This window comes from Manis pentadactyla, chromosome 4 (genome assembly GCF_030020395.1).
Source record: "Manis pentadactyla isolate mManPen7 chromosome 4, mManPen7.hap1, whole genome shotgun sequence".
Classification (NCBI taxonomy): domain Eukaryota; kingdom Metazoa; phylum Chordata; class Mammalia; order Pholidota; family Manidae; genus Manis; species Manis pentadactyla.
In genome coordinates this window covers 29839530-29856611 of record NC_080022.1, presented here as the reverse complement: position 1 = coordinate 29856611, position 17082 = coordinate 29839530, and the positions used below count along the sequence as shown (strand labels likewise).

The following is a 17082-nucleotide window of genomic DNA, read 5'->3' as shown; positions in this document are numbered from 1 at the left end:
CCGGCTCGGCCCGGCTCCCCTCCTCGTGACTCCTCCCCCCCTTCTATGGCTCCGAGTCAGGTGATTTCGGGCACGTGACGTGCACCACCTACCTTGCTGCTCCCGAGTGGCAGCTGGAGTGACCAATGAGAGGCTGTGTCTCGGCGCGGAGCCTATGAGAGCGTGTCTCCAGGGGGCGGGCCGTAAGGCGCTGGCGGCTGCCGGGGGGCGGCTGCGGCGGCGGCGGATTGGGGAGGCGGCGGCCTGGCTTGGCTTGGCCTCGCCTGGCCTGGCCTGTCAGGGCTCGGGCGGCGGCAGCTCCGACACCATGTCCCTGCAGTACGGGGCGGAGGAGACGCCCCTCGCTGGCAGTTACGGTGCGGCGGATTCGTTCCCGAAAGACTTCGGCTACGGCGTGGAGGAGGAAGAAGAGGAGGCGGCAGCCTCAGGCGGCGGGGTTGGGGCGGGGGCCGGCGGAGGCTGTGGCCCGGGGGGCGCTGACAGCTCCAAGCCGAGGATTCTGCTCATGGGGCTCCGGCGCAGCGGCAAGTCCTCCATCCAGAAGGTGAGTGGGGCCGCGCCGGGCGTCCCCGGCCATCCCCGGGGGCTCGGGTGGCCGCCTGGTGCGGGAGGCCCCCGAGGAGGGCGGCGGCCCAGGCTGGCGGGCAGGGCAGTTCCCCGCGTTTTCTCCTCTTCTGCGGGGAGCTGTGCCAGAGGCGGGCCAGCACGAGGACCCTGGCCTCGGAGTCCACGCCCCAGTCAGCTGAGGCCGGGTGGGTCCCCGAAGGCGAAACTGGCTGGAGGGAGGCAGGTGCGGATGGTACCGCCCGGGACCTTCGCCTCCTGAGACCCAGCTCCTGGGCCTTTTACGAAACTGAGACGTACTCTTCAGCTCTAATTTGGAGAATTTACGGACTCCTTTCCTGCCGGGTTTGTGTGCATTTCTCTTCATTGAGGTGACCTGAGATTGCAGGGCTTCCCAGGTGAGCCCCAGGGAGCAGCGTCAGAGTTGTGACTTAAGTCACTGGCCATTTTAATACGTGCTCTTGTTAGTAGTACGAAGGAGACGTTGCAGAAACATTATTGAGAATTACTGAGAATTGTTAGTCCACCTATTTTAGTACTTGTGGCGTGGTGAGTATAATTGCTGGTGATAATCTCCCTGTATGTGTATGGTTGCAAAAATCTTTTGAGACCATCAGAATATTTGCAGATCTGTGTCAGTCCATTTTTCACTTCTGGTCTGTCAGGAACGAATGGAGGAGTACACACTTCTTAGTAAGGGGGAAATAGAGGAAAAGTTGACCTCCCCTATGAGCCATCCCCCTTACAGTGAAACGCCAGATACCCAGTCTTTTGCCCTTTCCACCCTGTTGCAAAGGTCTATCCAAAATTAATCTCTGATATTTTGTAAACATGACGTTTTTAAAAAAGTAACCTTCTTCTGAATTTACTGGTTTATTGTATTTTATTTGTCTTATTTTTCACCTTTACAGAACAATTTGAGTACATTTATGGTTGGCTTTTAGCAAGTTGATTTTAATTATTTTCACTTGTTACTCACTGACTAAACTTTGGGAGTAACTATCCATTTTTCCTTTCTAGAAAGTAACATTGAGAGGCAAATGAGTTTTACGTTAGAATTGTGTGGATTGTGGTTATCGTGATTCTTAACAATTGCCTTTACCATTTCTCACGGGAGCTGGCTTTTTCCCAGTCAACTTTTCACCCTCTGCCATAAATCACTTTCTACTTGTAATTCAGTATAATTACCGTGTTTGCTTTATTTTTTCCACAAGATTGCAGACTGAGGGCAGAGTCTAGTCAGGTTTATTTCTAATTATTCCTCAGAGCCTGATGTAGGCATTCCAATAAATTATCAATGAACAAAACTTTGTAAACCTTATAAGCTTTTGTCATCTTAAAGCAGATAGGTTTTGGTAGAATTAGCACAGTCTAACAGAAAAAAATCAGCAGAGGTGAAAGACAGTGCTACTCTTAGTACTGAATATGGCACAGAGGAAATAGGAAAGTTTCAGCCCCAAGATAGGCTTAATGGGAGGTAATTGGTGTCTTCTTTTCTGTCACAAGTAAAAGGACTGTGAGTACTTTTTACTTTAAAAAGGATAGCGGATGGGTGCACCATTCACTTTGGACTTCCTTGAAAATTTTTGCTATAGGATAGAATTCTTTAAATTACGTTAATTCAGGGTGGAATATTGAGCTTTAAATACAGAGTTGAACAGTCATAACATTGTCGTCTTTCTTTTAACAGGTGGTGTTTCATAAAATGTCACCCAACGAGACTCTCTTTTTGGAAAGTACCAACAAGATTTATAAAGATGACATTTCCAATAGCTCCTTTGTGAATTTCCAGATATGGGATTTTCCTGGGCAAATGGACTTTTTTGACCCAACTTTTGACTACGAGATGATCTTCAGGGGAACGGGAGCATTGATATATGTCATTGATGCACAGGTAGTTAGGAATAATGGTGTTTACTTCTCTTCTTTGGTAGTAAAACATACAGACACAAAGGAGAGGTGTTTACCTTTTTGTCATGTGCTTCTTGCTGCTGTTTCTTTGCAGGTAGATTCTGTAGTAGGGTAGGAGATGCAGCTGTAGAGGTGCGTTGGGAGTAGGCGTGCCATTGTGCAGGTACAGTATATCGGATGATTAGGAAATAGAGTTTATAGCCTTGAGTACTACCTAGTAAGTAGCTTTCCACTTTTATTTCTTAATAGTAGATATTGCTGTACATTTTGAACTGTGACAATAGTGAAGTCACTCACTGAAAAGAGCTCATCAGTGCCCATAATATAAGGAGGAATATGAGAACTGAGTCAGTAAATATTAAAGTGCATAGTTTCCTTAGTTGTCCAAATTGAGTTTAGCCCAACAAGCCTTTATTGAGGGCCTAGTGTGTGGCAGGCATTCGAATGAATAGGACATGTCCTTATCCTTAAGAAGCTTACTTTTTATAAGCCTAAACATTAGTTAGGAATGCTTTCTGAATGACAGGCTCTGTAATGGGTGCTTTCACATATATGGTCTTATGTTGTTTATTCTTCACCATACTGTGAGGTAAGTACTGTAATTCTAGTTTTACGGATGAGTAAACTGAGATCACAGAGTTGAAGCAACCTGCTTAAAGTCACACATCTAAGAAATGGCAGAGCTGGGATTATGTTAAAAAAAATTCTATTGAGAAGAAATCCCCATTTCCTTTTTCGTTTCTTTATATTATCTATTACAAGCATTACCTTGGTAATTGAATGTTTTTTCTTGAGAGACTGAAGATCTGCTTAGTGGTATAAGTTAATATATTTAAATGTTTTGAGTAATTATGAGTAATTAGGATAGTATGTTTTTTGTGGTTGGGGAAAGAGGTGGTTTGAGGCTTTCTTAACTCATTACTTTTGTAAGATTAAAAAAAAAGGTATTTTGTTCTAACTTACAGGATGACTACATGGAGGCTTTAACAAGACTTCACATTACTGTTTCTAAAGCCTACAAAGTTAACCCAGACATGAATTTTGAGGTTTTTATTCACAAAGTTGATGGTCTGTCTGATGATCACAAAATAGAAACTCAGAGGGACATTCATCAAAGGGCCAATGATGACCTTGCAGATGCTGGGCTAGAAAAACTCCACCTTAGGTAACAACATGTGTGTTTGATATGAGAGCCCTGAAAAATGTGTAAATGTATTCCCATCTCTGTCATTTCAGACACCTAGCTTTCTATGTCTGGTATACCTTTCCCAGATCTATAATGGTTTTCATCTCTTTGTTGAATTTAAGCAATTTTGGGAGCCTGATGTTATTGAGAAGTTACTCTCCCTATTTTGCATTTTCTGGGAGGTTGAAGTCATGTGAAGTGTTCTGTTGGTGCCTTTGCAAATTCATCTCAAGAGACTGGAGTCAGGCTGTTTCTTCATGGCATAAATCTGCTTTGGGACTCCCCTCTCTTGGTTTCATCATTTTTTTTCTTCTTGCCTCAGTAGAAGGACTCTCACATTTGTTGTAAAACTTGGTAACTTGAATCTTCACAGTATTTTTCTCAGTAGGAAGAGAGTCTTCTAAAGAGGGTATGCTTTCAAGTCTGGATGCTAACGTATCATATTTATGTTTTGAAAAACACTTCAGTTGTTATGAATCTCTGAAGTTTGAGTTAAGTGAGTTTATCCAATCTGCTAAGGGCTGCTAATTGAATATTAAATCATTACTACTAGATAGGATCGATGATTTGTGTACTTGAATTTTAAAAGTGTATGAAGAGTCATCCCTTGATTTTACTATTACTATTTTCGTGGTATAGGTAGAAATCAGTAATAAAAAGTACCCCCCAAAATGGTCTCTTGATGATATAAACAGCTTAAAAGGGAAGCAGGGGAGAGACATAAGTGTAGCTATTTCTTATCTCTGTTTTGTTATAATGACTTCCCTTTAGGCTCAAGCCAACCCCCAGCCCTACCCTGACTTTGCTTAGGGCCTCAGGCTGCAGGTCTTTGAGTTTAGGAAATCATGTAGAAAAGTCTCATTGACCTCTAATTTTCCTGGATTAAAATTTTAAAGTATTTATAAGTAATTAATACTTAAAAGAAAATTCAATATTTGTAAGAGAGAGTGAAAGAGCCTCCCCATGAAATTCCTCAGTCTTGTTTTTTTTGGAATCCACTATTAATAATGAATTTTAGGCCATGATTTTCCTGTGTTTCCAGTGCCCATGGGAATAGTCCTAATCCTCTTTACACCATATCTGTGTTCCTTTTCAGGGCATCCCACCCCAAAGGTAGGTACGTTTCCTTTCCCCACCTCTTTACAGGGTCCAACCTCAGTAAAAAAATTTTTTTTAGGGAGAGGATCATCCTTCTCTATACTTTTTCAGTTTATGGAGGTATAATTGACATATGGTAAAGTGTAGATGTTTAAAGTGTACGATTGATGGATTGATGACTTTTGACATGCATAAATCCCTGAAACCATCACACAGTCAAGATAACCTAAAAATCCACACCTCCCTCCTCCTCTTGACCCTCCATGGGGGTGGGGGGTTGTCACTCTGGCCCTTTGTTATTCCTTCCCAAATTCTCTGCCCCTGGAGTTTTCTTTGCTGGAAGGTTTTCAACTGCAAATTCAGTATCTTTAGTAGATTAGTGACTATTCAGGTTATCTGTGCTCAGAGTTTTAACAGTTTGTATCTTTCAAGGAATTTATTTAAATTGTCAGATCTATGGGTATAAAGTTATGCATAATACTCCATTATTAATCTCAGTAAAATATTGCATTAAGCTTTTATTAATTGTTAGCCTATGGATGAGGCTCCATTTGATTGCCTTCTGTGCTTGCAGCTTTCCTGTCCCCATCCACCTCCAAGCCACTCAGTCCCTACAGGAGCTCATGTTGCTAACCTTTTTGCCTAAAGGAAAAGCTAATATGTTCCTTTGTCCCTTGTACCTTTGGGGGGCTCACTTTGGCCTCACCTGTTAATTGCTCTAACGTCTAGAGTAGGGCCCCATCTTCTATAGGGTTAGGTTCTTAGGTTAGCTCCTTGATAGTACCTTTATAAATCATCTGTGTGATAGCACAGTTCTGTGTCTCAGACCTTGAAGTGTGTATTTATAAATGTGTCACGGATACAACTGTATAATGAAGAATGTACTTCCTGAATGAAAGAGTAGTTGTTGAAGTTGTTAAAGGGCTTTCTATATGTGTGCTTTGTTGTGTCTGTAGATGTTGCTTCTCCACTATACATCCTTTTAGGCCACCAGATTCCTATTCTGTTCTCTGTAGGGCCCCAGCTTCTGTCCTTCATACTATGTTATTTACATAAATTCTAAATCAGTTGTATTCATTTGTTTATTCAAACATATTTATGAGTACTGTTTAGGACAGTCAGCCTGCAGCTACAAACAAGATTGACAAAAGTCTCTTTCCTCATGAAGCTTACATTATAAGTTCAGAAGTACTTATAAATAAACATAATTTTAGTACTTAGCAGTGCTGTGAAGAAAAATAAGGGGAAAGAGGTAGAAAGCAATGGGAACACAGGTATACTATTTTAGGTAGGGGGGCTGGAAAGAATTTCTGAGGAAGTAAGTTTTTAGCAGAGACCTGAATTACATTCTTACTTCATAAGTGTTACCTCTTTCCTCTAAGCTTTGTGTTGGTTATTATCTTGGTGCTTGTCAGTTATGGGCTTAAGAAACCAAGCTTTTTGGATCAGGTTGCAAAGACTTAGGTGAATATTCAAGTTTTCAGCATCTAAAAATGCTTCTTGACTACTAACTCAATTGCCTTCTGCTTAAATGCAGTAAAGGGATGGATAACTACAAGCCAGGTGGGGAATCTCCATTTGTCATCTTGAATGGTGGGAATGATAGACAAGATAAAAAGGCTTTATTTGAACTTACTGAAATGAAATGTTAAGAAACATATATTTTATGTATTATGATAATTATCACTGAATTTAAGATATTTTTCAAATTAACCAAACTTTATTGTGTTTTCCAGCTTTTATTTGACTAGTATCTATGACCATTCAATATTTGAAGCCTTTAGTAAGGTGGTGCAGAAACTCATTCCACAACTGCCAACTTTGGAAAACCTATTAAATATCTTTATATCCGTAAGTGAGATACTTAATTCACTCTAGCTTCTGATCACATTTTTGCTGAATATATTATGTTGTCATATTCTCCAGAAAATGGCTTGAATTAGTCTGAATTAAGCTCAAAGAGTAATTATACACTTGTAAAATAAATACCATCAAGAAAATGGCTTGAGTTATTTTCTGAATTCTTTCCTTAGGATTTACTCTTTTTGTCTTAAAGTGAACTGATGAAAAATTTCCTCATGCTTTCTTAATTAAAAATATCTTTATGATAACTGTTTCCTTAAGGAAGTAGTAATTGGAAAAGACAGGGTTTTGGGAATTTGACTCAGTTTAATCTCTACTTTATTGGAGATAACGTTGAAAAATCGATCTTTTCCTTTCCTTGCTAACTGTAACCTTAGTGTCATATTTCAATTTCTTATTTTAAGGATTCAGCTTAATAAAAAAAGGTTATTCCTCCTATAGCATTTAGCCAATATATTTTCCAGATGTTACATTGAAGGACTCAGTGTGTAGTGATCCCAGTTCTGAGTTATGCTACATGTTGGCATCAAACTAATTATTTTATGTTTTACTAATGGCCATGTCAACCCTTTCTGGTAGCAAGGTCATTCACATCAGAGATTGATTATTGTAATGAGAAAGGATCATTGAGGATATAGCACAGCTTGATTTTTGGAGGGTTTAAAAAATTTTTTTGGTGGTGTCTTAGAAAATAATTCATTTCAGTTAAAGAGGAAGAAGAGAAAACAAATTTGATGGGTCCATTTATGTCGCTAAATCAGAACAGAGAAATAATTACACTTCTGTCATTGGATAACAGAAACCTCTCAGCCAAATACTGTTTGATTTTTTGTAATTGCGTTGTATACTTAAAGATATCCTTGGATGTAAATCAGTAATTCAAGATCTTTGATAAGTTACAGATTGTGATTCTTAAAGAAAAACTGAACACTTCCCCAATTTTGTTTTTCCAAGAATTCAGGTATTGAAAAAGCTTTCCTCTTTGATGTTGTCAGCAAAATCTACATTGCAACAGATAGTTCTCCTGTGGATATGCAATCTTATGAACTTTGCTGTGACATGATTGATGTTGTAATTGATGTATCTTGTATATATGGGTAAGTTACATACATACTTCTCCAAGATCTCAGACAAGTGGGAAGCAACCAGTTTGATTTTTCAGGAGAATTAATTTTTAAGGCCTTTAGCAAGTACTGTATGAAGTGGAATTGTTGTGACTAGTGCTCAGTTGGGAGCATGACTTCTCTGTTGGTGAGCTGCTGGGTCTTACTCCTTTGGAGAGGATGGATAAGAGTAATTGAAAAAATGTGACTAATGCCAGATTTACTTATCACTGAAACTTTTTCCCACCATTATTTGGAGGGTTTGCCTTGGGTCTTCTCACTTAGGGACTTAACTAGATCAAAAACTATATTTATTTGAAACATTCTGAATAACAAAGTAAGTAGTGGTTCATAGTTTAACCTCAGACTTTGTGGAATGAAGAATCCTTAATCTTTCAGAGAGTTAAGAAATAAGGAAATTGGAATTTTGGGTGGCAGGAGGACTTACACATTTAAAATTTGACCCATATGTCTGAGTTTCCAAAATAAATCTCTAAAATGTAAACTCTTCTTTATCTGAATTCAGACTTTACACAGAAATTTTATAAAAGGCAGCAAAGATGTGATTTTATAGAATAGTCCCGAGGATGGGTGAAAACTTTGGAGAATTACTGGTGTTTCAAAGCCAGTAACCTCTGTTGCCTCTAATAACCCTGATTCCCATCATATATCAATATCAGCTCTTCAAGGTGCTAACCTTTGCTTTCTGATACCTGTGTCTTTTATTTGATGTTCCTCTCTTTTCCACCCTGTCTATAACCCCTCTTTCATCTCTGTCCCTACCGTTTACTTTGGTCTCTCTGCCTCATTTGTCGGTGTCTTTTCCCAGCTGCCTCTAATTAGGAAAATTCATTTCTGACCTGTCTGTTCCTGTCTTCTATTTCTATTTTTCACTTTTGTATTTACATGCTCTCCTTTGTTTTTATTCTTTTTGTAATGAGAATGAGATGTTGTCTTTTTTTATTATAAGTAAAGTTTCATGTTCCCATCCCTAATTTTAAAAATGAATGAATAGAACATTTGCTTTTTCTTTAAAGTAAACATATCAAAATTTCATAAATCAATTTTTTATAATTAAAAATAATATTTAGTTATAAAGTTTATTTTCAATATAAGGTACATTGGAAACTATATTACACATTATAAAAGTACATCATAAAGGTGAAAAATACCCATTATCTCATTGTTCCTCACACAACCTATACATGCAATTTGGTTTGCTTTATTATAGTTTAATTTGCTGCTTGTTTGACTCTTGATTTACGTTTTTTGAAGGGGGACTGTGTATAATTCTGACAGTTCTAGTTTAATCAGTGAAATAGCTTTCAGACCCTGTAAGGCTCACTTTGCAAGCATCAGGATTCCCACATTATCTTTGGTACACTATTTATTTTAGTTTTTATACTTACCCCTTTTTCTCTAATGGTTTCCATATTTTAGGTCCTTTATTTGCAGACTGTGTCAGTACAGATTAGTGTGAGGGAAGATCAGAAGCCTGCTGTGTTTCACGCATCCTAGATAAACAAGACGCAGGTGTGAATGTGTATAGGATATTGCATCAAAGACTAGGAGCCCTATGCCTAAGTGAGAATTTGTTACAATATGTTTAAGACAGTATGCTCTTAATTTTATTTTTAATTAAGGTATTATTGATATACAATCTAATGAAGGTTTCACATGAGCAACATTGTGGTTACTACATTCACCCATATTATCAAGTTCCCCGCCCCCACACACCCCATTGCAGTCACTGTCCATCAGTGTTGTGAGATGCTGTAGAGTCACTACTTATCTCTTCTGTGCTATACTGCCTTCCCTGTGACCCCCCTACATTATGTCTTTCAGCCAGTATTCATAAAAGACATTTGGGAAACTGAGTGGAAAGACTTGTCATTTTGCAAATTAAATGTGACAAAATATCTAGTTGGGAAACCTGTAATGAACAATACTTTCTTTTAAAACAGGTTAAAGGGAGATGGAAGTGGAAGTGCTTATGACAAAGAATCTATGGCAATAATCAAACTGAATAATACAACTGTCCTTTATTTAAAGGAAGTGACTAAATTTTTGGCACTGGTCTGCATTCTTAGGGAAGAAAGTTTTGAACGAAAAGGTAATGGTATCTTAAGAAGCTGTTTTTTATGTTAAGTTCTTTGTCATAATTTTTTAGGTTCTTGAAAACAAGAAGATAATACTACAGGTGTTAGATGATTATCAGCTCAGACTACTTTTGTCCCTTGCCTTCCATATGTAGTCCAGACTTTATCCTTCCATCTTTTGATCTTTTATTTTAAGTCAAGCTTTTTATTCCAGCTTCTCTTACTTAGGACCCTTTTAAACATGTCTGCCTGCAGTTGTCTTCCACTGAAACCAAAGTTAATTGAGAGTATTGTTTGAACATTTACCAGGTTACCCTCTTGCTATGCTCAGTGGCCTTCTCTCATTCTGTAGCCTTTTTAGCCTTCTGAAGCTTACTACCCTGTCTTTCTCTCCTGCCTTGAAGTTTTCTTCTCTCTTTACTTCCCTAAAGCTGAACTCTCCGAGGTTATTTTATATATTTGTTTCTCTCACCACCCTCCTGCTTCTTCTGACTATATTTTCTTTTTCTCAGATAAGACTGTTCTTCAAAGCTGAGGCTTTCTGCTTACCTCTTCACTCATTCTCCTGGTCAGCTCCCCCAAGCCATTGCTTCATTTCTTTATGTGGTTGATTGAAAGATTCGCATCTCCAGCTCTGATGTGGGTCCATGTTCCAGTCCCATGTTTGGCGCTATTACTAAGACATTGTTACTTAAATATTTGATTGTTATCTTGTCCATGCTTCCAAAAATTAGGGAATATTTTTCCTGTTGTTTCTTGACCCTCCTGGCTATCTTATTTTTGTTACCAGTTAGACTGGTAATTTTTCTGGTGTCCAAGGTTAGGTATTTTGTAGTCAGCTAATTGTGTGGTGGCCTTTCTGAAGGGGCCATTCACAGAGGGCTTTGTGTTCTCCTCTTTCCATTCTTTTCCTTTAATATTTACATTGAATTTTCACCAAGTCTTACTTGTTTCTTGGATCTTTTTCTTGGGTTTCCTTTCCATTTCCGCTGTCAGTGACTCCAGTCCAGGTCCTCATTCCTCCAGGCCTGAGGTGTTGTAACATTCGGTTTGAGGTTGTGTTCAACATATGTATTGAGGGCTTAGTATGTATCATCTTTTATTTCAAAGGCAGACTAGTTTTCAGAAAATACTTTTATCATTATTTTATAAGAATTCAAAGACCTACTGTAGCCCTCTATTATTGACTGCAATAAGTCCTTGCTCTTCTTGAGTTTTTAATATTAATCAGTATTGAATGAATTAGTATTATTTCATTAATGTGTTACTATTAGTATTTCAGCTATACAAAAAATTTTTGGATAAAACAATAATGTATATGTTCACCTTTGAACTAAGAACTAAAACATGGCAAATACATGTTTGTTTTCTGTGTATTTCTCAATTGAAATCCCCTCCTGCTGTGTTGAATGTAGTGTTTTATTTTTCTCAAACATGATTTGTTCTACTATCTATACTTAAACCATATAGAGTAGTTTATATCTTTCTGCAAATGATATCAAAGTGTAAGTAGTCTACAACTCACTTGTTTCTCTTCATTCAAGATTGTTTTTGAGGTTACTGCATATTGGTAGTTTATAGCTCTAGTCCATTCATTTTTGCTGCCAGATACTACATGGGTTGTATATACTACAATTTCTTGTTGCTGAACATTTAGATTATCTAAGAGTACAAGTAGTTTTGCAACAAATATTCATGAATAAGTTTGCCTTTGTATGTGTGGAGAATTTATGTAGAGCATGTATTCAGGAGTAGAATTTATAGAGGTCATGCATCTTCTACTTTATTAATGATAGTTCTCCAAAGTGGTTTTTTGCCGTTTTTCATCTCTGTCAATACTGTGTGGGAGTTCTTGTATTTCCTGTCCTTGCTAATGCTTGATATTGTTAAAATATTTAATTACTGTCAATCTGGTAGGTGTGAAATGGTATCTCATTTGGTTTGAATTTTTACTTATTTAGTTACTAATTAGGGCTAGTGTCTTTCATGAGTACCTTTTTATGCCAGGTCAGATTTCTTCTTTACCTGCTCAGATACCTTTATTTTTTTGGTATCTTCTGCTTCTTAGGAGTTCTTTATGTTTTTTCATTTTAATTTTCAAAAACTTTAAAAACATTTGGTTATAGAAATTTTCAAATATATGCCAAAGTAGACCAGCACAGTGAGTCTCAATGTACCATCTCCTTACTTATTATTATTTTTTACTCTTTTGTTGTAGAGAAACAAAAAAAGTAGAGAAAACCCCTTATTATCCATTACCTAGATTGAACAGTTATCAAAATCATAGCAAATATTATTTCATCTCTATTTTATGTTCTTTCCCCACTGAATTATTTTGAAGCAGATCTCTGGCATCAAATCATTTTGTGTGTATAGATTTCAGCAGGTATCTCTATGTGTTTGTGCTCTTTTGAAAACATAATGGTATAAAAAATTAACAAGTGTAGAAAATTAAAAATTAAAATTATAAACCAGTAAGTGTAGAAAAATTAATACTGTTTTCATAATGTCACCAAATATCTGGCCAGTGTCCAAGTTTCCCTGATTGTCAGTTTTATTTAACATTTGCACAGAAGTCAATTTTAATGTAGTTGAACTTAAAAAACTTTTCTTTTGTAGTTTATTTTTGTTTTCTGACTCTAAAGGACACCCTGAATTTGTCTCTAATCTACTTATTCAGACTTGATTCCCAGTACTTCCTACTAGAAATTCTCTGCCCGTATCTCCAGCCAGACCAGCTTCTTCCCTTTCACCCATGCTGTGTTTTCATTGCCAGCAACTGCTGTTTTCTTGTAATTTCGCTCCCTCTTTCTTGCCTAATTAAAATTTGCTTGTATCCTCAAAGTTCTGCCTCATCCTTGAATCTTTCATTGGCTGTTTTTGCCCTGCCTTTGGCATTCCCTCAGACTTCTTTAATATTTGTAATCAGTTTGACACCAGATTGTTTTGATTTATCGCTTATGTGCTGTCTCTATGTCCTAGTATACTCGAGAGTATAGGTGCTTCTCCTTCTGCTCTGCCATTCTTAGCACTGGCTTCTATTTTTAAGGTTATCTCATGATCTGGAATGACTCCTGGACCTCCAGCCATGTTATTTATATTCTGGACAATAAGGAGGAACAGGAGTGAGGAAAGAATACATCTTCTTCCTTTTAAGGAGACTTCACAGAAATCCTGCACATTTCCGCTTATCTCAGTGGCCAGAATTGGTCACATGACCATATGTAACTGCAACGATGGCTGGGAAATGTAATGTTTTAGCTGAGCACCATTGTGCTCATCCAAAATTGGGGTTCTGTCTTTGAGGAAGAAGGGGGAAAATGGATATTTAGTAGGCAGCTAACTATTTCTGTCATAAAATAGAACACTGATCAAAGTTTTATTTAGATGCCAGTTCATGAAATAGATGAAGAGGACCTACCTTGCCTGAAGAGAGGGTATAGGCTGCCTGAGGCTGTGCCAGCTGGGCCTACCTCCCAAATCCCAGGGCTCTGCTGAGCAGCTTGCCAAACTATTGTTCTAGCTATTTCCTTCAGCTCTTCATTGGCTGCCCCAAAGACTTGTAAAAGGAAAATTTGATAATTCAGAAAGTATTTTACTTTCACTTTAGATTTCATTGTAAATTTTCTTAGCAAATTTACCTTCCTAATTGCTGTATTTATCCTGTCCACTCCTAGGCCCTGGAGGTAAGCAGTGTTAATAATATGCTTTATCGTGTTTCCAGTGTAGAGAATTTTTCATTGACTGCATGTTTTTTAATACACATTAATTATCTTTTTCTCTCATCAAATGTTTCCTAGTAGATAATTTAACAGTTGACATTCAGGAGGCCTGATGTTTTTCTCTCTTGCAGGTTTAATAGACTACAACTTCCACTGTTTCCGAAAAGCTATTCATGAGGTTTTTGAGGTGGGTGTGACTTCTCACAGGAGCTGCGGTCACCAGACTGGTGCCCCCAGCCTGAAAGCGTTGGCGCACAATGGCACCCCACGGAACGCCATCTAGCCTGAATTCCAGGGGTCAGGGCTCTGTGCCAGCTTACTCTTCACTCCAGGGTCAGATGCCACATGCTACAGGACATGGGAGTTGCTGCTTGTGGAAATCTGGTGTCTGTCCCACTAGAGTCAAGGGGTAGAGTTTCTTATTTGGATGGAAACCCCTTCAACCAGTGGTGTGCAACTGAAGCGACTGTTTCTTTTTTTAAAAAATGCAAAAAAGAATTCTAGAGACCACAGAACTCAAGTGTGTCTTTCTCCTATTTGGGGTCCTACTTTAGTTGGGATATTTTGGACCTGGAGAGAACACCACTTACCCATCCTTACAGGGAATGTTGCCATCAATTACCAGTTGAGAATAATACCAAGAACTGAGTTTTTATGTGCTTCACTTAGGGTTTCATTTGAGTAGTCTCTCAAAGTCCTGCCTTGCTTAGGTTCTAACACTGCCTCTCAGATTTCAGTTTTGGACATTGCATACCTAAGACCTTTTAAATGCATTTGCTTGCTAACTCAGAAGACACATGGTCTGACTGCAGCAAAGGATATTCCTGTATTTGTTACTGAAGAAAAGAGGAAATTTTATGCTGCATCAGGTCAAGAGCAAGGCTCAACAGTGGCTGCTGCATTAGTTCCTTTGGAAGTGTTTGAGGAAAAAACTTTCAAACAGAAGAAAATTTTTGCACCTGTGTTTTGGGTACCAGATATCTGGGTTCTTTTTCCTACAATAGATAAATGATCATGATCAATGTAAAAAGGGAATTTGAAAAAACTTTTCTGCAGGCTCCTCCTGGAGGGAAAAACTCATTATGTCATTGAAATATTTAGCTCTCTTTTCTTTAAACTTGGTACCAGCTGCTACATACCTTTTATTCTAAGCTATCTAGATTCTTTAAGAAATGCTGTTTTGTTGACCATGAGAGACCCTAAGGCACTGGTGGACTGTCCACTGGGAGTTGGAGGGAGCACATGGTGCCACAACATGTGTTATTAAACATTCTTCATCTCCAATATTCTGACACCAAGTGTCAGCTGTGGTACTTTCTTCACCTAGAATATTAATTCATAATTGTTCTTTTTGTTGATGGTTGATACCCTTCTTGTTGATTTAAATTGACACATTTTTATTTCACATACCCAGTAGTTATATATTCCAAAGCCACTGGACCACTTGAGTACATAAGTGCCACTGTTTAATGAAATATGTATATTCAGGTCTATAAACCTAACAGTGTGACTCAGAGTGCTTCCTGCAGATGATTCTGACTTGAGTATTTACATGGACCATGGTGATATCCAAAAGTAAAATGCTTTTATATTTATAGATTATTTCATTGAACTATATAAAATGGGTATCAATAAATGTATTTACTCCAAAATCAGTTTTTTACTTGCCTAAGATATGAGAGGGTAAGCTGATGCAACACTGGGTTGTTCCCCTCTGTCATTTTATGACCGATTTCTTTTGCTGCTGCTTATCGTTAACATGCCTTGTGTTTCACGGCTTCAGCGGCTGTGTTGATGCAGGGATTTCTTAGCTTGTGTCCAGACATCTCTCCTGGCCCATTTCTGCTTAGGGCAGGAGGTCAAGGCCCAGGTGAAAATACTTTTTGGTTGTGGTGGGTGCACATCAACAAAGTTTACTCATAGTGGGTTTATCTAGGGCCTGGCATAATTGATGTATTATACCCAAGCCAGGAAGGGGTAAGGGGATAAGTAGAACATCATATAAAGAATATGTACCAATTCCAGCTTGTTCATTTTTTCTAGTTCTTGAAATACTCATATTGACCCTTAAATATCAGTTACACTTGTATAGTTTAGGTTGGGTCTAAACTGATTGGAGTAAAGTTCATTAGTTCATAGAGTGGAAGGAGGTAGAGGTTGAAACGTCTTAATTTCATGATCAAAGTTCAATTTTAAACTTAGAGTGGAAATCACAGAAACATTAAAAAAAAAAAACTCTTAAAATACTTAAAATACTATCTAGTTCTGCATCCTTCTTCAAATTATGGAAACTGAAGTCCAGAGGAGAAAAGAGCCTTGGCTAGGGTTATAGATGGGATTACATATAACTTAACTCCAAACCAGGATATTGTTTTGAGTGGAAGGGATGCCATTAGTAATTATGCCAGAGCAATAGGTGTAAACTCACACTGTCCTGGGTAAACCAAGGGTGGCCAACCTGCTCATAGGTCTAGTTAGAGGCAGAGTGGGGCTTGTGTTTCAGGTCTGGCAACCCAGGGCTGCCTGCCGTTCTCTCCAGCCTCAGGTTCTCATTGGTTAAATGGAGATAATAATACCTTAAGATGACTGTACCATGCATGTGGTGCTCAAGGAGTATTTTTTCCTACTGCTATGGGAAATTCTAAATCCTTGGAATGATTAAAGAGAAAAGGTGAAAAATGGTGAAATAGAAATAAAGAGAATGAGGAAAAGAGACAACTTGGGCCAAAGGCAATAGAACAATCATACACAGTTGGCCCTTGAACAGTGCAGGGGTTGGGGTACTGACCACTGCATAGTTGAAAATCGGTGTATAACTTTCGACTCTCCAAAACTTAACTGCCAAGAGCCTGCTGTTGATCAGAAGCCTTACCCATAACAAAGCTGTTTTAACACCTATTTTGTATGTTACATGTATTTATATCCTGTATTCTTATAATAAAGCTAGAGAAAAGATAGTTTTTTCAAATTGTCACAAATCTCCAAAAAAATTTCCAATGTATTTCTTGAAAAAAAATACCCATGTACAAGTGGACCTGTGTAGTTGAAACCCTTTTGTTGCTCAAGGTTCAACTGTAAGACTCTTAAGAAGGGTTTGCCTGAATGTTTGGCGTCATGATGGATGTGTATCTGTACCAGGCTATCTTGGAGAGAGCTGGACAGATAGTTACGTAAAACCTTTACAATTTTTTGCTGCAAGGTGTTAGCTCTTTCACTTTCTACTACTTTTCTGTTCAGTCACACATTCTTAAACATATGCACATACGTGCACAAATGATGCCCAGTGCAGAATGCTGAAGGCATTTGTGAGGTGCATTAATTTGCCTTCTATATTTTGAATATGTGCGTGTACAAAGAAACAAGTGATTTTAAAGATAAAATTACTAAGCTTTGTAGTTGGGGAAAGCAATGTGTGTGATTTGTAAATTAAGGTTTTCTATTCTGTTTTGTAAATGTTGGAAGCCCATATATCCAAGTGATTATCAGTGAATATTGTTTTCCATTTAAGCTAGTAAAGTTAACTTTGAACACTCCTT

The 17082-nt window shown here is 38.2% G+C and overlaps 1 protein-coding gene across 1 annotated transcript; it reads left to right on the top strand.

Moving 5' to 3' along the window:
- The first annotated feature begins 144 nt into the window (after positions 1-144).
- On the top strand, positions 145-16506 carry RRAGC (Ras related GTP binding C). The gene is made up of 7 exons (XM_036876621.2): positions 145-544; positions 2255-2458; positions 3441-3640; positions 6496-6610; positions 7577-7719; positions 9690-9838; positions 13678-16506. Exons 1-7 carry the CDS (start codon positions 155-157, stop codon positions 13827-13829), a joined length of 1353 nt encoding a protein of 450 aa, XP_036732516.1. The 5' UTR covers positions 145-154; the 3' UTR covers positions 13830-16506.
- The last annotated feature ends 576 nt before the right edge of the window (positions 16507-17082 follow it).